Source organism: Phocoena sinus, chromosome 1 (genome assembly GCF_008692025.1).
Source record: "Phocoena sinus isolate mPhoSin1 chromosome 1, mPhoSin1.pri, whole genome shotgun sequence".
Classification (NCBI taxonomy): domain Eukaryota; kingdom Metazoa; phylum Chordata; class Mammalia; order Artiodactyla; family Phocoenidae; genus Phocoena; species Phocoena sinus.
In genome coordinates, this window is record NC_045763.1 from 61,157,387 (window position 1) to 61,179,032 (window position 21,646).

At 36.3% G+C, this 21,646-nt stretch overlaps 1 protein-coding gene and 1 non-coding gene across 20 annotated transcripts in view; one reads left to right on the forward strand and one right to left on the reverse strand.

Annotated features, from left to right (window-relative positions):
* Nucleotides 1-21,646, forward strand: part of SRSF11 (serine and arginine rich splicing factor 11) — a 55,426-nt gene that overhangs the window by 12,156 nt on the left and 21,624 nt on the right. For 4 of the 19 annotated variants that reach the window (XM_032624651.1, XM_032624668.1, XM_032624717.1 and 1 more), the window contains 7 exons: nt 991-1,209; nt 7,456-7,589; nt 11,355-11,464; nt 13,244-13,336; nt 14,131-14,180; nt 16,059-16,186; nt 17,909-17,990. In XM_032624651.1, the coding sequence (XP_032480542.1) occupies nt 1,013-1,209; nt 7,456-7,589; nt 11,355-11,464; nt 13,244-13,336; nt 14,131-14,180; nt 16,059-16,186; nt 17,909-17,990 (794 nt within the window). In that variant the 5' untranslated portion in view covers nt 991-1,012. Of the gene's footprint in view, nt 1-760; nt 1,210-3,931; nt 11,465-13,243; nt 13,337-14,130; nt 14,181-16,058; nt 16,187-17,908; nt 17,991-21,646 lie in introns of those variants that run through there. The other 15 variants (XM_032624725.1, XM_032624772.1, XM_032624683.1 and 12 more) reach the window with 13 other exon arrangements.
* LOC116745183 lies at nt 21,510-21,611 on the reverse strand. The gene has a single exon (XR_004347308.1). It is a non-coding gene; the product is annotated as a U6 spliceosomal RNA (small nuclear RNA).

The window sequence follows — 21,646 nt, forward strand, 5'->3', positions numbered from 1 at the left end:
GATTTTGTCAGGTTTGGGAACTGCAAGTCATTGGATAACACTGGATGAAAGTGCGAGAATAATTCACGTGAGGTTGAAAAATTAGGCAAGGATATTTTTATGATCAAAAGCTTCAAAATTATTTTAAGCAAGAATATGCATGTAAAGCAGGTTTTTCTGTAGAAATTTTAGATCACATACTTGTACATATTTAGGTACTGTAAAATGTTCTTTAAAATGAATTTGTATCGCTTCTAGGCCTTTTGACTAAGATCAAGTGTAAAAGAGTGAATTTGTGAAATTAGCTTATAAAGCACTAGTGAGTGTAACATTAAAATATATTTTAAGATTTTAGTGGGAAAGCAAATTTGTCACAAATTCAGTGTTACAAAGATGTGTGTAAAGATTTAGAAAATTTTATAGTGGTAGGGAGGAAAATCTTGATAGCTAGGGTGTAAATTTCATTAGTAACTGGACAGATCTGTAGAAGATACTCTGTACAAAGAAATAAATATCGTGGGCATTTTTAATAAGAATAGTTGCTAAAGTGTGCATGCAGTTTTTTGCCGGGGAGTGGAGGCTTGCTTTAAAAAAAAAAAAGTTAACGCCTTCCACTTTTCTTGTCTTTAAAAAAAAAAAGGGAGCAGAGAGGGATGGAGATGACTCCTTTCACGAGACCGCGGTCCCTCGAGTTTCTCCGGCTGTGAGTGAGGCTTGCGGGGCCGGCACGGGGCGGAGCCGATGGTGACGCGCCCTTGCGCCGCAAGGCATTGTGGGGAGCTCGGGCCGAGAGTAAGGTGGTTGGAACGAGGTGGGGGCGGCCGTTTGTTTTCTCGTGGTGTCGAGCTCGCGCGGCCTCTTCGTTCCCCGCGGCGACCGGCGGGGCGGAGAAACGGCGGCGACGGCAGCAGCGGCTGCAGCTTCGGACACCGTCCTGTCCCCTCTCCGGCGAACCGGTTCCTCTTCCCCCTCCCTCTCACTGTTTGTTGTGTGTTTGATGTGTTAAAGCAGGAGCGAGTACGCGAGCAGCGCCATGAGCAACACTACCATCGTCCCCAGCACTGCTGGCCCGGGCCCCAGCGGCGGGCCGGGGGGCGGCGGCGGCGGCGGAGGCGGCGGCACCGAGGTAATCCAGGTGACTAATGTCTCCCCGAGCGCTAGCTCTGAGCAGATGCGGACCCTCTTCGGTTTCCTAGGGAAGATCGACGAACTGCGCCTCTTCCCGCCTGAGTGAGTATCGTCCACCATCACGGTTTTTGCTAACTCCTCCTCATCCTGGGCCTAACGCACAGCATTTCCTGCAGGCCCTTGTTCATGCTTCCCTGGGCTAGTCTGCTTTAGTTGAGGTTGGCTATTGCGTTTACTTATGCAAGCAATCTGTGCATTAGGCCTATTAATAATGCAGAGAGGCAGGGCCAGGTTTTTGGGGATTAGGAGACGCTTCTAATCTTGTTTTTTTTTTTTTTCTTTTTCCTTAAATTGTGCCAGCGTGGTCGTTCTTTGGGCACTTAAATCAAGACAAACTGCCCACTTGATGTATTTTGTATATAGGTTAATCTCTTTATAAAAAACAAATGTTTGAATTCTTTGGAAAGTAACAAAAATATTCATCTCTGTTAATTTCATATCGAACTTTATAGGCTGTTGTTCGCTTAATGCTAAATATTGTTCAGTGATTCTGACCCAGTGAACATAATTCAGAGTTAATACTCGTTTGGACAGACAGTTAATTCAGTGAGCCTGAGTAGTTTTTAAAATGAGAGAATGAATTATAGCTGAAACCTTGGGTTTTCCTTTGTTTAAATAATGTACATATTTATATTTCAGAATTGTTCTTCAGAAGGAATTCTGTAGAATGTTAAACTTTTTAATTTGGGGTATGTGGTTTTTGTTTTTATCCTACTGTCATTTCTTATTTGTATCACAAAAGTATTGAATGAGTGCAGTAATTGTAAAGAAAAAAATTAAGCTATGACAAAATGTGATAAATACTAGAGCAAAAATTTGAAATAATAAAACAGTCCAGTGCTCTTTGGGAAAAGTGAAAATTCAGATTTTACTGTCAGTGGGTACTCAGTACCCACGGTACCGTAAGAGTTTTATGATGTCACTTAAGTTCTAAACAGGAAATTGGAATCCTCAAGGAAGCCACGGTTGTGGATGTAATAAATCGTTAACCTCTGTACACTTCTCAAATAATTAATGGAAGTTGATCATACTGCGGTATTTAAGTATTATTGTATTTCATCACTTTCTACTTGAAGTATTTTCAGATGATTATTATTGTTTGCAAGTGTTGTGTTGTCTTTAATTTTGAGGGAATATATACATGTGGAGGGAGATTTCAGAGTAATTTACATGAAGTGTAGAAGTCTGGGAACAAACATGATTTTGTTACAGTTATTTTGAACAGAAATTTGCTTTGACAATGAAGGACAAATAGCTTTCATAATAGAAACTTATAGGTGTTTTACTGTTATTTTCTCACAGCATACCCTTTGTTAAATTGTTAGTGAAATTAATAAACAGTAAAATGGCAGAAAATAAAAGTGACACATCTGATTATTATCGATGACTTGATTGTAATGTTGTTTCTCAAAGTATGTGAGATACTGGATTTATTTATGAAAAAATTATTTCTGGTCCAGCAGGTCATTAAGAACTTCTTTATAGGTGCTGACTGTAAAATGCTTTTATTTCGAAGGTGTTCTTTTTATGATACTTTTATAAAAAGATGACAAAGAAGTGTGGGAAGTTTACTGGATCTTTTACCTAACACATGGTCCATATCTTAGAGGGAGTCATGATGGAACAGAGTCTGGCTTTTGATTTGTAGTCAAAGGAGTGGTTCCATCATAACCAGGAGAGTTTTGTGCACCAGGTAACATGATCTGGGGTGCTATGCATTAAGAGGATTCTTTCCCCTATATTGGGAGGAATAGATAAATATTGACACACTTTTTCTCTTTGACTCCTTCATATATGCTCCCACATACAGATCATTTTCTCTTCTGAAAATGCATAAGGTAACAATATAGTGAATGTTACGTTGCTAGTGGCCTTTCCAGTTTGAATAGTGTCAATGTAGATGCTTACTTTTGTTCATTTTAACTTTGTTGTTTTTGTGTTTTTTTAACTAATAAAGCCTCAGTAGCTAATCTGACCTGCACAATTTGGAAATACTTTATTGACAATTTCTTTAAAGCTCGCTACAGTTTTCAACAGTTTGCTGGGGATAATGTGCTATGGAATCCCTAGCAGTCTAAAAGGGGTTCATCATTCCAAAAATACTCCAAAAATTTACTCTTATTCGTAGAATAAGATTGAATGACTCGGATCACTTAAAATTCTATTGATTGTAAACACATTTGGTGTTTGATTTTTTTTTTTTTTTTTCTCTTAATGAGTATGTGTGTATTTCTCCCAAAAGGTATTCTTATCCACCTGGAACTCTTATCCTAGATATGCCCGTGACGGACTTGCTTTCTTTTGTTGCTCAAATGTCACCTAATCACACTATATAAAAATACAACACCCCTGCTCCCTGCCTTCTCTATTCATTTAACTGCTTTTTCTGTGTAGCACCATTTACCAACTTAGAAGTTTGACTTCCTCCCTCTTCTAGAATGAGATCCCTTGGGGTCATCAACATCACTCTAGGGGCATTTATTTTTTTAATTTTTAAAATTTTTTTAATTTTTTGCGGTACGCGGGCCTCTCAGTGCTGTGGCCTCTCCCGCTGCGGAGCACAGACTCCGGATGCGCAGGCTCAGCGGCCATGGCTCACGGGCCCAGCCGCTCCGCGGCATGTGGGATCTTCCCGGACCGGGGCATGAACCTGCGTTCCCTGCATCGGCAGGCAGACTCTCAACCACTGCACCACCAGGGAAGCCCTCTAGGGGCATTTTTAAAGAACTTACATGGCTGAGCCCCAACCCATACCTGCTGAAACTAATTTCAGTTCTACATGCCTGTTTGGGGGGAAAATTCCTGGGATCTGGGATTATGCCAGACATTTCACTGACAACCTCCTCAAGAAAGTGTCTCCCTTTGTTTCATTATTGAACCATCTATATCTTGGTTCCTTTAAGCCAGAAATTGCTGGCTTGTAATTTCACCCAGTGATAATACAATCTTCACAGGAAATAGTATTCTATCCCTCTCTTCAGTATGATAGCCCTACCTACAGCTATCTGAAAGCATGTCAGTGTTCCCTCATTCTTCCTTTTTAAAAGAAAAGGTTATTTTGATTCTGGTTTTTCTTAAAATGCATATTGAAAATTCAACATGGTTTGTCTTTTGTATGCTAAATGCTTTCCTATTTTATCTTGCTCAGCCTTACATATTCAGAAGAAGGTATTTTACCATTTTACAAATGAGTGAACTGAAATTCACAGAGGTTCTGTATACGCAGGCCCCTCTACTAGTGTCAGAACTATTATTCAAACCCCAATGTTCTGATTCTTTTTTGCCACTTGATCAGGATTTCCTTGATTTAGCCAAACAACTTGTGAGTGGAATCATTCTTTTACGCCTGGTAGGTATTCTTCAAATGTTTGAATTTAGTGGGATTTCAGAGTGGAGAATGTAACAGGAGTCCTTATCAGGTAATGATCCTTGAGATGCATATGCCAGTTATGCAGTAACTGAAGGCTACTTATAACACTGCAGATAAATTCATTACTAACTTTTCAGCGACCAAAAAGAGATACTTTAATGATCATATAAGTAACTTAGTATAGTTAGGTAAGGGAAAGAACATAGTTTACCTTTTAAATTTTTTTAAATAAATGCAGCAATTTACTGTATTTCTTTAGAACTGAATAAGAGCACATGATGGAAAGGGCATATGAGGTCAACAGAATTGTTAGCTTTGCCACACACTTGCTGTTTTGCAGTGTTTAGGAAATGCATTGTTTATAAGCTCAAAATTCTCAGAAATGTTTAGCTCAGTATTAAGTTGGGGGTTGAAAGAACATCTGACCCAAACCAGCAGTTCTACATTAGCAGGCACGAGTATAAGCTGCGGATCTTGTTAAGAATCAGAGCCTTCCTGTAAAAAAAAAGGTATTCTCAGATTCAGTGGGCTTGAGATGGAAAAGAGTAATCTGAATTTTATGTGTGCATCCCAGAAGATTCTGAAAAAACCCTTAGAGGTCACTCTTAAGAAAGTAGAGACAATATCACCACCAATCTTGCTCCTCAGTTCTTTTCAACTGCACTGCCTCTTCTATATTAATTCTTAAAGATAAGGAGTAAAGACAGTCTTATTTGTAGCAGTGGTACTTGCACAAAATTCTAGGGTATGAAAATTAATTTTCAGTATCAATTCTTTATCTTAACATCTCTTTTATTAATTTTAACTGAGAAAGTATGACAGTATACTTGTGGGACCAAATAGCAATGGTTTTAAACGAGACCATTTAAAGTGGAGAGAAATTATTTGTCCTTCTGAGTTGTCTTACTGTGACTCTCTTTTCCGTGATATTTAAATTGTTTGTATTTTATCTTTACTTCACCACCACTTACAGGTTTGATATAGCCAACTAATGTTGCACAGACATGAGTGGGTAGAAAAAATGTGAATTATTTAAGATCGCCAAGTAAATGGAAATACATTGGGAGAATGTAGGCATACTTTACTAATTTTTTAAAAAAATTTTATTTATTTTTTGGCTGTGTTGGGTCTTGCTGCGCACGGGCCTTCTCTAGTTGCGGCGAGCAGGGGCTACTCTTTGTTGCAGTGCACAGGCTTCTCATTGCGGTGGCTTCTCTTGTTGCGAACACGGCCTCTAGGCGCCCAAGCTTCAGTAGTTATGGCTCGCGGGCTCTAGAGCACAGGCTCAGCAGTTGTGGCACACAGGCTTAGTTGCTCCGTGGCATGTGGGATCTTCTCTGGATCAGGGCTTAAACCCGTGTCCCCTGCATTGGCAGGTGGATTTTTAACCACTGCGCCACCAGGGAAGCCCCCTAATTTTTTTAAAAGAAGTGTTATGTTTATATTCTTTAAAAACCTAATATTTGATAGTCATTATCTTTTTCTTTTAGTTAAATGACAATAGATGGTATCAAAGAAATGGTAGAGGTCACTTTTTAAGAAATTTAAGTGCTCACTACCTGCCAAGGCATTGTGTTAGATGTTAAGAACATAAAATGATAGCGTTTAAAGAGCTTTTTAGTGGTAAGAATGTGGATGTCAGGAAAGAAATACGAAGAGCTATATAGCTTTAGTACTAAAACTAATGAAACAGCATTCTTTTCAGTGTACTGGGTGCAACATTGTTAATTTAGACCAGTGATGCTTTACACTGAAAAAACATTGTATCCTTTCAAAAACATTTTGCAGTAAACTTCTGTAACAAGATGGCTTAAGTCCATTTTGGTATCTGTGATACATACATTGACAGCTTTGCTTTGAACCTATCTTTACCCTGGGTGCATATTAAAATTTGTCAGGGAGAATTAAAGAAGGCAGCACTCAGTTCCTCATTCATCAGAGATCTTGATGTAATTGTAGTTCCGCAACCCCCCCCCAACTCCCGCCATGATTCTAATATAAACCAGGGATGACGTGATTACTACTGCCTTACGGTATTGATTTTCAAATAGCTTTTGGTTTGGTGTTAAGGCTACCCCTGCCTTTGTTTATTTAATCTTTCCCTTTCACAGAGAGTTTAGTGACTGAAATTTAACCATCTTATATTTTTAAAAAACAGCAAAAACTCTGCTCTTTTTCTAATCTTATCTTAGACCTACCATTGCTTGCACTGTAGCAACTTGTTTTTGTTTTATATAAGAACGCAGTTGCTGAGGGGAGTGACTCTTTGCTTACTGAAATTTTGCCTAATTGTGGGGCGGGGTGTAGTATTATTCCCATGTGTGCTTAATTTTCTTTTTCTCTGCGAAAGTGCTCTAGTGGGAGAGCCTTAACTATTTATAATGCCTGGGAATTTTAATATGCTGTAAGTTTAGGAGGACAGGGCATTTAGTAGCAGATCAAGAAAACTCATTGTCAAATAGGTGTACGTTACCACAATATTCATATGTCCCTAAAATGGAATGGTTTTGTTTTTAACTCTGAAAAGTTAGCCGTAATGAAAAGTTTTCTAAGCCAAAACTAATTACTTGTTACCTGTATTTTTAAATGGCTGGTATTGTTATTATGAAATAAATGTTGACATTTTTGTGACCTGTTCAAACTCTGAGACTTTATAGTTTCAAGCTGTTTGTAACTTGATGCATTGTAAATTTAAACAGTGATTGTTTTTGTCTAGGTGCAGTTTGCTACGGTCAGTTCTGTGGGTAGTACTTTATTGGAAATGTCACGTATTTTTGAACTGGTTAACTAATATGTGTGCAGTTATGTATTTTTATCTGCCTCTTTTACTTTTGGAATGCAAGTGTCATTTGTGAATCATTCATTTCTGCTTTAGCTGATATTTTTCTCTTCTTTTATGTTATCTGTTTATTTTTTAGTGATTCGCCTTTGCCAGTCTCATCCCGAGTCTGCTTTGTTAAGTTCCATGATCCGGACTCAGCAGTTGTGGCACAGCATCTGACAAACACTGTATTCGTTGACAGAGCTTTGATAGTCGTACCATATGCAGAAGGTTTGTGCTTTGTTTAACTACCTATGTGGGCATCCTATGATGACCATCTACCTCAGTGTAGTTTTAGAGTGAGCATTAGTAGCATGTTAAAAATCTAAGCTATTAACATTTTGAAACCCTTGTTATACTGTGGTCCATATTTTTACTTGAAGGCTTTCTTTTTAACTTAAAAATTCAAAATCAGTTCTGTTTTTATAAGATATTTAACCTTTTGCATTATTTTAAAGTATTTTTAAGTTCATTAAAACCATATCCCTAATATCTACTTAGTTAATTTAATGTTGTTTTATAAAAATGTCCTGAAGGTGAACAGTTCACGCCATGCGCATTTACACAGAAACCTTCAAATAAATGCATGATGTTGTTTCTGTTTTGAATAAATGTGACCAGGTTGGTTTTATTCCTTAGTGATTCCTCTTAGTGATTCTTCTCACTGATAACTTTAAAAAATATATCCCACATTGAATTTCAGTATACCAAGGGTCGCAATGATTTTGGTTTTTATGAAAGTTCAAGATTTCCTATAGCTTAGGTGCCAGATGGGCACTGGGTGTTTTGTTTTTATGCCAGATTTTCTTGTTCATTCTTGCTATATTTTCTAGAATATCTCTAAATAATAAATTCTTCTCTCTGTTATTTGTGTGTGTGATTTTTGTAGTGGAGAAGGCAAATGCAAAACTCTTCCAGATGACTGAAAAACAGTGGGTCCTCTGCAGCTACAGGGGATTCTAGACATTAACTAAAGGCCAGCAAGCACTCAAGTCCCCCAGGTGTTTTCCTGGTGTAACCATTTGTTAACTACATTTTTCTCTCTTTTTACATTTTAGGCTGTTAAAGTAATTTGGCAGAAAAATAATGAGCAGGGTTTTTGGATCTAAAAAAGCCACTGTGACAAGACAGCACTCTATTAATTCCATTTTGTAAAATTTTCTAAGACATATATTAGTTTGTTCCCAATGTACTGCTACTTTATTTGCTTTTTGGTAACTATAAATTTGAATCAAAGAAGTCACTGAAATATGTTACAACTACTGGATTTTATTAATATATATGCTGACCGGGATATAAATGCTTTCCCCTTTCCTTAGTGAACTGGTCGGTGGAAGCAGAATCTTGATATTGTTAACTTTAGATGCTATCTTAGATCTTTGAATACCGATGTGAACATTTACACCATTCCTTGTCAAAGTTGTGAAATGTCTAGTCCTTAAGACTTAGAAAAATTGCCTCTGTGGTTTTCTAAAGAAATTAAATTGCATTCATAGTTGGGTTAAGGCATGCTATATAATAACAGTAAATCTATGTCCGTGATATTAAAGTGTATGAGCCCAATTCTAAGGTTTTAAAATATATATATGCTGATAAACTTATGAGTTAGTATGTTTTGATTAAGCATTTTCTTTTATATCAGTGTGCCTGTTGTAGGATAAGACTTATCACCAAGAGAAAATTTACAGAATTCAAATTTAGGATAAGTAAAATGTAGAACATAGCTTTTGGAACAAGGGTCAAATCATGTGAGTAATTTACAAAACATTAGTTAGCCTTTTAATTTAAAGAATTCTTATTGGCTAAGTATTATAGTTCCCAAGCCCTGAACATAATACAGTATATCATATAACTGGCTTTCATAAATATTTTTAGACCATAATAATTTTTCTGGATCTGTTTTGAAAGTGAAATATTTAGAGAGTACATATATAGAATTACAGAAATATTTAGTTCCAGAATCTATTAGTGTATTACTGTAATTTTTGGTATGGTATGCTGTATTAATGTTATATCCACTAAATATCTTATGTACTCAATCCCTTTGTCACCATTCACCCTGGTTTTAGCTCTTAAGCTTTGGTGTTGGTTCTTGGTCAGTGTTTTAGAACAATAGACACAAAGTCTACGGTAAGGAATAGTCTTAACTGGTAAAACTGAGATAGCTGGATTTGGAAGGAACTCTTAATAGTAATGGATTTGGGGATTATTTAGGTTCCTTGGTTAATGTTTGTTTCTTTTGTCTGTTTCTTTTTCTTTCGTTTCTACACATTCATGCAGTATTTCATGGTTCTATCAAAGCAGCAGTAAAAAAAAATACTCTTGACGCATGAAAATTAACTGGTGAGGGGCCTCATTGCTATTTTTAAATTGTAGTTTTATTTTTAAATAGTCTTTTTTTAATCAGAGGATCAGATGCATGACTTTTTTTTTAATGGATGCAGATCTTCTATCAGGTGTCTCACAATAAATTCAAGAGGATTTTAGTTTGCCAGAAATGTTGCAAATGCACTAATTTTAGTAAGATGTTGATACTTAATATTATCCTCTTGAGACATAATTTTGCATGCAAAATTATCCCATAATCTTTGTAGGTTTGTTAATAATGATGCATTAATGCCCTATATCTAAATGATCTTCTCCCCCCCTCCCCCCTCCATAACTCTTGGTATCTAAATTGATGACAGCTCTGACACAAGCAAGATAACAGTGCTGTGTAGTATACATTTGTTTATATTATCGGCACTTCTCAGTTTAGGTGGAAGGAACCATTACCTTTATTTAACAGTGGTTTTTCTTTTTTGTTGTTGTGTTTTACAGTTCTTTTCCCTGGTTCAGCCTGAACTATATACCAGGCCCTGCTGAAAATACCACCCAACAGTTTTCTTCTGCAGCTTATCCAGTTTCTCTTAAGTGCCCTGTACATATTGTATGTTTTATGATGAGATGCAGTTTCTTAATATGTATTACAGAAATACTACTGGTATTTGCAAATATGTAGTTTAATTGTATTATTGAACTCTCATTTTGGGGGCTTGGGCACATTAACAGATTAATCCATCTGTATAGGGCTTTTGCTGTTGGATAGAATTTAAATTGTCTACATAAATATTTGTCTTAGGGCCCTTAGATTTTATCTGAATACACAGATTAGGCTTTAAAAACAGACATACATGTTGTTTTTGGCTTTAGGAGTTTGGCTAAGCTAGCTTTTCAACTGACACTATGTAGCAGCATTTTTGGTATGGTTAGCATGGCACATGTTGGAACATAAGGCATTTTACTGTACAGGTAAGGAATGTGCCATGTTGTTTTACTTATTCTCTCTCTTTCTCTCTCACTCACTCCCACACACACATCCTGTGTGTATTCAGAGACCTTCAGAAACATTCATTTTCATGAGTCAGCAAAAGCCCTACGCTTGATTCCAACAGAATATTTCCTTTACATACTTTTCTTCTCTTAATTTTTACAAAATTTGTATGGTAGGTGTAAAAGAAAATCATAGTAACTGTACCATATTATTAACCCCTAAATCAAACTTTTTTTGTCTTGTGTATCTTGATTTTTCTGTGTGCTTTATAGTGAAGCAGCCGACACGAGTCGTTGTTCATAAAACAGCTTTTGAAAGTTGAGAGCACACCCCTGGAGAACCGACTGTGCTTGCTTACGTTTGGTTCATGACTTAAAAATCGAGTACAGGTGATGAAATCTTGGCAGTGTTAACAAAAAAGTAGTGTGTATTGTGCTATTTTTTTTTTACTCTAGAAACTTAACCATTTGTAGAGAAAAAGGATACAGATTTTCACACATTGAAGTTTCATTCTGACATAAAATTAATGATAAATAATCATAGAAATCAAGCTTTATATTTTAGCGAACATAAATACTTTCAACAAACTCAGGTGGTGTATCAGGGAGACATTTTCTGGGTGTTTTTGTGTGTTTTCTGTCTTGCAAAAGAGTGTGTTCTAATGCATGGATGTTTCTCTGCAGGAGTTATTCCTGATGAGACTAAGGCTTTGTCTCTGTTGGCACCAGCTAACGCAGTGGCAGGTCTTCTGCCTGGTGGTGGACTCCTGCCTACTCCTAACCCACTTACCCAGGTATTAGTTCTGTTGAATTCTTAAAGAATGGAAATATATTTGTGTTTTTTGAGTGCTGTTGTGATTCTGGTTCGTATACTGTTATCACGTGGTCAGAGCATTGTAGAAGGCTGTAGTATTGTATTGTAATCATAAATATTAAAGTGGTAGTTTGCGTTTTAAGAACATTCTGAGAATTGTAAATATCTTGTATCGTTTTGTCACTGGCTCTCAAAATAGCCCGTAAGTCAGGAGGCATAAGATTTCTGTTGGACATGTTGTTTAAAATAGTATGTTCATTTGAACTACAAAAGAAAATTAAGGTGAAGTTCAGACTTTTTTTTTTTTTCTTCACGTGCTGTTATCTTGCTCTTGGGCTTTAAATTAGGTGACTTAAAATAAAGATGAATTCAAAGATCTGGGTAATTTGTAGATGCCTTTGATGTACAAAATTGTGTAATAACTAAACCATTTTTATAATAGTACAGTTGAACCTTGAACAACATGAGTTTGAACTGTTTGGTCCATTTATATAAGGATTTTTTTCTACTAATACATATTATAGTACTGCATGATCCAAGTATGTGGACCAGCAGATACGGAGGGCTCACTGTAAAGTTACAGGTGTATTTTCAACTGCATGAGGAGTCAGCACCCCTAGCCCCCATGTTGTTCAAGGATCAACTGTATTAACAGTGTTTTAACTCAGTAAACAGTTACAGTGCAGGAAGTTTGGTAACTTATTTTTACTAAATAATAATGAAACTAGGAGAAATTTCAGCACAGTGCTTGTAGAGAAGGTCAGCGGCCTCCGAAGTTATAAGATTTTGCGTGGTTTGTGTGCATTAAACTGACTAATCAGAATTATGTCAGGCAGGAGACAGAACCATACCGTAATTCGAAGGAGAAAAGTTTTAGTATAAGGAATTACTAATTAGTAACAGGAGATTACTAAGGGAACTCTAATGAGTACCAGAATCGCAGGTATAGGAAGCAACCTCTACTTCTAAGCTAAGGAAGAAAACACAAGAAAGAAACACATGTAGGTGAGGGGGCTCATCTTCCACCTCAAGGCTAAGATTCAGACCTCCTTCAAAAAGTTAGATACAGTAGAAAGTTCTCTGGAGTACCACGGAACTTGCTAGGAAGCTGCCTAAGAGGATGGCACTGAAACTCACTGAGGTGAAGGCCACTGAGTGTCCCATGTGGCACTGCAATAAGAATCAGAAAGGAGACAAAAGAACTATAAAGAATCCCTTCCACAGTCAGTGCCCTTCCAGCTCCTAAAGGTATTTCCAGCTCCCCCTAAAAGTAAAGCTTAACATCGTGCCAGCTGTCAAAGGAGAAATGCTTATAAGGGTGCTGCCTTCAGTATCACGCAGTAGGACAACAAACAATGGATTTGGAGCTAAGAAGCAGTAAATATTTATAAATGGCTCAAGAATGTGTGAAAATCTTTGCATTTTTTCTAAATTCTGATTTTAGAGATAAATATGCTGTGATGAGTGAAAAATGAGGCCATAGCAGGGGTAGACAATCTATAGCTCTTGGGCCAGACTCCCGTTATCTGTTAATTTTTATTGGAACACAATTATGGCCACTTATTTATGTATTGTCTCTGACTGTTTTTGATCCACAATGGCATAGTTAAGTAGTTGCACCAGAGTCCGCACAGCCTACAGACTTAAACTAGTTATTATCTGGCCTTTAGAGGAAATAAAAGTTGACGCACTCCCCCAACCCCCACAGTATAAGAAACAGAAACAAGATTTTAAATAAATAAAATTTGAAATTTCACAGATTGGCGCTGTTCCATTGGCTGCTTTGGGAGCTCCTACTCTTGATCCTGCCCTTGCTGCACTTGGGCTTCCTGGAGCAAACTTGAACTCTCAGGTATAACTTAATACCCTTCAACTCTGAGCTCATTTTTGTAATTAAAAAAATTACTTCATTAATTGTTAGTTTGCATTTCAAGAGCAGGAAGTAACTGACTGTTATATATTGTAGTATTTTTTTCTTATGTAAACTTGTTAATGAGAGATTTAAAAGGTCACTGCATTATTGGCCCCTTGCCCATCAAAGAATTTCTCATTTGATAAAGTTCAAAGTAGACGAGTTTCACAGGAAGCCAACACCACATCAATATGTCATGAAGTCAAAATAAAGTCATGAAATGATAGGAATGTGTGTTCATAATATATTCTCTTGTCATCTACTCACTTGGAAATTTTTGTTTTCCCTCATTGCGATTTGGCTAAACTTTTTCCTGAAGTCCTTTATGGAATTCTTTTGATTATACTGACTAAGCACTTTGAGTTTTGTTTTACATGTTTCCTTAAAATGTTACTTTCCCTTAGAAAGTCTTAAAATAAGGAGGAGGTGATTATTCTGTAAAATCTGGACTGTTCAGCTTCATAATTTCATAATTAACCTGATAAAGCAGCTCTGGGTATCCAGTACTACAGTCACTAATATCACCTGTTTACTTTTTTAATGTTGCAACTAGAAAACTTAATATGACATATTTGTCTGGCATTATATTTCTATAGGTCATTGTTGTGCTTGGGATATGTTAGTTTCTGTAGGTTTGCCAGATTGTTCTAGGACATTTCAACATACTAAAAAAATTAAAATAGTAATCATTTATTGTTCTTTGTGTTCTCATTGCTATTTTTTTGTTTTTCCAGTCTCTTGCAGCAGATCAGTTGCTGAAACTTATGAGTACTGTTGATCCCAAGTAAGGATTTTTTTCTTCTGTTTCCATTGGTGATAGAGATATAGTAATATCTAGAGAACAGGTATTTTATTTTCGATAGCTAAAAGAAAGTTTTCTCAAGGCATGCAATATGTAATCCTGTTTTCTAGAAACAAGGAGAAAAAATCCAGACGTAAGCCCATCTATAAAGGGTTTTGTTTTGGAATAATTATTGGTCTTTGAAAATCATTGTAAATAGGTTAAACCAGGATGACAAGTAAAGAGCTAAGTGTTGTCTTTAGTTGATTCATTTAAAAAATTACACTGACTACTACTGTACTCAGAAAGGGAGACACTATATAACTATAGTAAAGCATGTGCATCCAACTAAAGGAAGTACAGAGGTGCTATGGGAACTTATTACAAGGAGGAGAACTTAGTTCAAAGATCAGAGAGGCTTAAGCCCTAGGGCAAGGGTCCCCAACCCCCAGGCTGCGGCCCATTACCGGTCCATAGCAGCCTGTTAGGAACTGGGCCGCACAGCAGGAGGTGAGTGGCAGGTGAGCGAGTGAAGCTTCATCTGCTGCTCCCCATCACTCGCATTACGCCTGGACCATCCCCCCCACACACACCCCTGTCCGTCCATGGAAAAATTGTCTTCCACAGAACTGGTCCCTGGGGCCAGGAAGGTTGGGGACCACTGCCCTAGGGGATGAATAAGAGGAAGACAGAAGTGAGGGAAACACTAGCCCAGAGTAAAGGGGTAATACATGTCACATAATAGTCAACATCTTTTTAGGGGCTTTGAAAAGTTTTCTTCATGCTGTAACTTATATTTCCTACTTGATATATCACAAATTCATGAGATATTTTCTTTGGTAATTTCTTAGTATATCAAATCTGAGCTTAATGCTTCTTCTTAACTTGGTGAAAGTCACTGTCAGTAAGTGGGAGAGCATGTGGGGGAGGCAGGACAGACTCATTTGATTATAGTAGTTAGTGGCATTTTTTTCTTAAAAATTACCAGATAAAATCCAAGTGTCTACCACCCTGCTTATAAAAATATCACTAATACAGCTTTTAGGGGCTTCCCTGGTGGTGCAGTGGTTGAGAGTCTGCCTGCCAATGCAGGGGACACTGGTTCGTGCCCCGGTCTGGGAGGATCCCACATGCCGCGGAGCGGCTGGGCCCGTGAGCCATGGCCGCTGAGCCTGCGTGTCCGGAGCCTGTGCTCCGCAATGGGAGAGGCCACAACAGTGAGAGGCCCACCTACTGAAAAAAAAAAAAAAAAAAAAAACAAACAAACAAACACTAATACAGTTTCTAAAAACTCCCTGTGTACTCATTCTTGTTTACATTTCCCACTCTACCCACAAATAGCTACCAGCCTCAACTTGGTGTCTACAGTAGTTTTTCACTTTTATAAACCCTTAAGGTGTATCTTTAGCCTTTCCATTCAGGAATTTCGTAAGTAATTTTGGTGTGCCATTGGCTTCTGCCTCAGTTTCTCCCCATCTGCAAGCTTAAAAGTAATTCTCTTCCCCAACAAAATTATGATGATTTAGAAAGTTTTTAAATCATATTAAGATTCTGTTAATCAAAAATCTTTAGCATCAGCATATTTCCATGTAGTAACATTTGTCAAAATGTGTATAGAAAGTTCATGGATGTTGAGCAAAATTAAATAGATTTTTTTTTCTTATTCCACATATCTGAGTCTTTTAAAATGCAGCTGCCATTGTAAATATCCAAAGCTTACTATATATATATATTACATATAATTTTATCAAAATTGTGGAGTTCCCCTCCACCTTTTTTTCAAGGAGTATCTTACTAAAATGAAGATAGGAACATGTGTTTATTTGAAATGCTGTTGTACATTTTTAAATATTTCAGATGCAATTCTTGGTTCTGTTCCAGGTTGAATCATGTAGCTGCTGGTCTTGTTTCACCAAGTCTGAAATCAGATACCTCTAGTAAAGAAATAGAGGAAGCCATGAAGAGAGTACGAGAAGCACAGTCCCTAATTTCTGCTGCTATAGAACCAGGTAAAATAGGTCTATGCAATTATGTTTGGAAATTAGTTGAATAACACTTCAGTCATTTTTTAAAATTTTATTTCCCATATTTTGATAAAAGATCATTTAGTGCAGTGATTCTCATTTGGGAGTGGGTGGGTGGTATGGGTAAGAGTTGTTACCCAGGCATATTTGGAAATATCTGGAGACACTTAGTTGTCATGCTGGTACCAGCTGCATCCGGTAGGCAGAGGGCCAGGGGCATACTAAACATCCTACAGTGTACAAGCACCTCCCACTCGCTAAACAAAGAATTCCTCATTCGGAAACATTAGTGCCTAGGATTACCTAATGCTTCGTGTGATATTTTGGTGGTTTTTAATTTATGAGGTTTTTTAATCATTTATGTTTGCGTAAGTTGGGGTAGACTAATTGATTTCAGTCTTTTATTTGACCAAGAAAACCTACTAAAGATCTTCTGTTTAAAGAAAAGCAAATGTATTATTCTTTGTAGATTGTCTTTTTGAGATGAAATGAATGGTTGTCCCATTGTTTTCCTGCATGTATTTTGATCTTTGGTCCTGATTTTTTTTTTCCCCATTAAAAACAATGTTTTATTCATTTTTTCACTCTATTTCTTAATAAATGTGTTGGTTTTTATTATATATAGTATTAGGCAAATAATTGTTAAGTATAATGGATAAATTAATACCAGATGCTTTATGTGTATTATCTCATTTAATCAACAAATTATTAAACAATTAGCCCAAGATCACATGGCAAGCAGTAGGAACTTTTGATAGACAACTGGACCTGTACGACTCCAAAGCCAGAACACCATTTCTGTTTTCATTGAAAACTTATAACTGAAATGACTAAAATTGGTTTCTTTATGAATTTTTTTTTGCCCCAAGATTTTTGTTAATTTATTAATAATGACATTCACAATAAATTGAATCCTATTAATGAAATGATCTAAATGTAAAAGAGGAACTCAGTCTCACTTTGATAGTCCATATACGAAGAATGCAATGGCTGGATTTCTCTTTCATTATGTCCTAAGTTAAAGGAGTAAGTTAAGGAGTTTATGTGTTATTTTAAAACTAGGAAATGATGACAGATGTTTCTAGCTCTGTTCTCTGCACTTACACAGTTGAAAATGAGTGAGGAAGAAGGAGGACAGACAGATTAAAAAAAGAGCTAGATTAGTAAAATCCAGTTCTGTCCCAGCAGTATAGTGAAAAGAGTTAATGAATGAGACACTTCTTAGGAAAGGAACATAGAGCTAAGTGATGAATGAAAGAAGGAACATTTTGCTGGACCAACAATTTTAAATGTTTATATTTTTATTGTAAACGTATTTTTTAAACATATTTTACACTTAAGTACTGGTTGGGGAGATGCTATTAATACATAAACATGTAAAGATTAGAGTTTTAATCTGGGTGAATGGTAGCTATATTTGGGGAAGTAGAACCTAGGAATGGAAAAAGGGACTCATGATTTAGAAATCTCTAAAGGGTAAAGAATGAGAAAGGTAATTATTTTCATAGATTGTTTTATGTATGACACTTGACAGCCTCCTAAGTCTGGCAAATGAAATAGTCAAAGGAACCTTTAGCTGCCTGAATTTAAGAATTTTGTATTAAAGCTGAAAATTAAGGTAATAAATTCTAAGAATAACTCCTGAATGGGAATAATCTTCCTGCTTGACGATGTCTAAAGCCAGATTCCCTTTTCTTTAAAATCCAGATAAGAAGGAAGAAAAACGAAGGCACTCGAGATCAAGATCACGTTCTAGGAGGAGGAGGACTCCCTCATCTTCTAGGCACAGGTTATTAGATTGATTGCTTTTTGGTAGTAAGTTGTAGCTTGGACAAAGATAATTTCTCTGTGTGTCACATCTGCTTATCTCTTAACCTAATTAGCTCCTGGTTAAAGTGGTTTTGGTAACTACTGCTATTAGCAGAGTATGAGCATAAGTGTTCACACATATATAAATGGAGAAAAGACATGGATGATTGATACTTTAAAACCCCCCAAAAATCCAGGCTTAGGAGGAAGCCACTGGGATTTGAGCACTAAAATGAATTAGTACTATGGAAAGAACACTGGGCTTGAAACTTTTAACTTGAATTCTAGTTCTGACTTTTCACTGGACTCCTGAGAGTTTGAACATGGAATGTCGTCATGCAGCCTGCAGATTACCATCTAAAGCTTGAATATTTGCAGATGACAACTTGTTACCTTTTATGAGATTGTTCTTTGTATTATTGGACAAACCACATGATAGTACCAATTATTCTTTTTCCTACCTAGAGTAAGACTAGGCAATTTAAAAGGACCAGTGTATTTTCTTTTTCACATGACATTCCTGTATAAGTTTGTAAGGATCTCTCTAGCCCAGTGGCTCTCAAACTTGCTGTTATTAAGACCTCTATACTTGTAGAAAATTTGAGTACTCCGATGAGCTTTTGTTTACATGGGTTATATCTATCAGTGTTGGCCGTAATAAAATTTGAAACCATCATCTGAAATAACAGTGGTAAACCCATTTGTATTAACTTAGCTTTGAAACAAAACTTTTCCAGAAAAATTAAAAGAATCGCTTTGTTTTAAATCTTTGCAAATCTCTTTAACCTTTGGCTTACTAGAAGACATGTACAGGATTCTGCATTCAACTTATTGCAATATATTTTAGTTAATATATGTAGAAAATCTTACACAAATATATAGTGAGAAGAGGGAAAAGTAATTTTATATTCTTTTCAGGTAATTGGGAATAGTATTCTTTGATATAATACCAAAACTTACCAAGAGTACTTTCTTAAAAGGTAGTAGTAATATGGAATCTGAAACCGTAATAGTGAACCTTTTATATTTTGCTACTTTAAAATCTGTTGATCTTTCTTACACCGTGATGGATCTTTTTCCCAGGCATGCTTTTGTACAGTTATGCATTGGTGGTTTGGAAAATGATTGATTTATTGCATTATGCAAGTTTTCAAATGTTGACACATTTTGTTACACAAGATCAAAAAATGACTTGATAATATCGCCACACATCTCATCGGTAAACCCTTTTAAAGTGTTAGGAAGCTGTCAAGTTCACAATGGTGTGTTCAGGTTTTCCAAAACTTAATTTTCTCTTAAAAGCTCAAATTTTATTATTGGCAACAAATTTGTTTTCCTTGAAATGATAAACCTTACTCATTTTCCATGAAAGTGTTCCACCAAATACCCAAGTCTGAACAGCCATGGTTTTTCACTTGTTCTTTCAGATAAAGATGATGTTTCATGGCAAAAGCAGTTAGGTGAGCTCACACTCAATCACACAGGTGTCTTCCTTGACACAGTCATTGAACTATAAAGTATCAGAAGTGATTTATGCATACTGCCCATTTTGTTGCACAGAATATTGCTGAAGGGACTAGATTTAATATTACTAGTCAATAATACTACTCTAATATTACTCAAGGGACTAGATTTAATAAATTTAATAGTTTTTACTGGCTTTATCAAAGACATCCTTAGTGAAAATGGCAGGATTTCTTTTTTTTCTTTCTTTCTTTTTACTGCAAGTGCATACTACAAATGCCAGTGAAGAATACAGTAGATAATAGGTTCAGTTGCCACTACCTTGATTTGTAATAAGGAGATGCCAGCACTTGTACACCACCATTGCTTTTGCACTATTAGTGCAAATGTCACAGTGGAAAAGGCAAAAAATATCTTGTTATTATTTTGGAAAAAAAAAAAAATTGATGGACCCCATAACATTGTTCAGTCATTTCTTAGACTGTTTCTTAGTCCATTCGGCTGCTATAACAATACCATAGACTGGGTGGCTTATAAACAATAGAAATTTACTTCTCACAGTGTTGGAAGCTGGGAAGTTCAAGATCAAGGTGTCAGCAAATTTGGTGTCTGGTGAGGAGGACCTGCTTCCTCATTTATAGTTTGCTGTCTCTTCACTGTGTCCTCACATAGGGGAATGGACCAAGGGGTCTTCTGAGACTTCTTTCATATGGGCATTAATCCTATTCATGAAAGCTGCACCTTCATAACGTACTCACCTCCCAAAGGCCGCTACCTCATAATGTCATAACATTGGGTATTCGGTTTTGCATAAGAATTTTGGGAGGACACAAGCATTCAGTCTGTAGCAGAATGTTACAGGGTAGTTTTGTCTGGTGTGTCTGTCACCCAGCCCATCTCATTCTTAAAGATGTCTTTCAAAAACCCAAATCTAGAACATGTCACAGCTCTATGAAACCTTTAGAAGCTCCTTATTGTCTTAATAAGTTGACACATAAAACCTTAGAATGGTGTTCAAGGATCTTTACTATTCATCTTGGTTTAATCTTTCTACACTTGTCAATTGCCACTCCAAAATAGCTAACCTCATTATTATATTTGTTATGGTGATCTGTGATTAGTGATCTTTGATGTTGTTACTACTGCAAAAAGATTACAGCTCACTGAAAGTTCAGGTGATGTTTAGCAATCTTTAGCCACATTTTTAATTAAATTACGTACACTGATTTATAGACATAACGCTATTGCACACTTCACAGACTACAGTATAGTATAAACATAACTTTTATATGCACTGGGAAACCAGAAATTCATTGTGACTCACTTTTTTGTGATACTCAGTTTATTGCAGTGATCTGGGAACAAACTCATAGTATCTCTGAGCTGTGCCTGTACTTAGAATCCTAACCTTCCAGAACAGGTGCTCTCATAGCTTAGTTTAACACTTAAAAAGACTTAAAAAGGAGAACCTATATCTTTTTCCTTTGTACTTAACAGGGACATGCTAAGGCTTTCAAATGCTAATTTTAATTATGACCAATGGGAAATAACAGTGTGAAACATTTATTTCCCTGAACAAAGTGCTTTTGAACACTTGTAGTAATGCCTTATAACAGAAAGATAAAGATTATGAGTTGTTGTATTTTTAGCATCTCGATATATAAAATGACCATTAAGTTCAATAAGCTTTTTACGTATTTAGATACATAGTACGATAATCTTTATTTTTCTAATTTTTAAAAGCTTATGTAAACTGTGTTGAAGTGGCTCTGCAGTGCAGTGCTGTTGAAAAATAACTGTTTCAGCACCTTATAATAAATTGATTGATGTAATACCTCTGCTTACCAGATTTTTAAAACTATTTTATATATTTTTTTAATTATTAAAAGTTAGATTTAAATAGCCATATGTGACTAGTGGCTACTGTATTGAACAACTCAGTTCTACCTTTACACAGTCTTAGTTAAGTTTCAACTAATAATACAACAATTTTTTTTCTTTTGTAAGTGACTGTTTTTTTCCATGAAAAGTAAGAAAAAATATGGAACGCTTCACGAATTTGCGTGTCATCCTTGCGCAGGGGCCGTGCTAATCTTTATCGTTCCAATTTTAGTATATGTGCTGCCGAAGCGAGCACTATTTTATATTATTAATCACTTTGTTTAGAAGGAA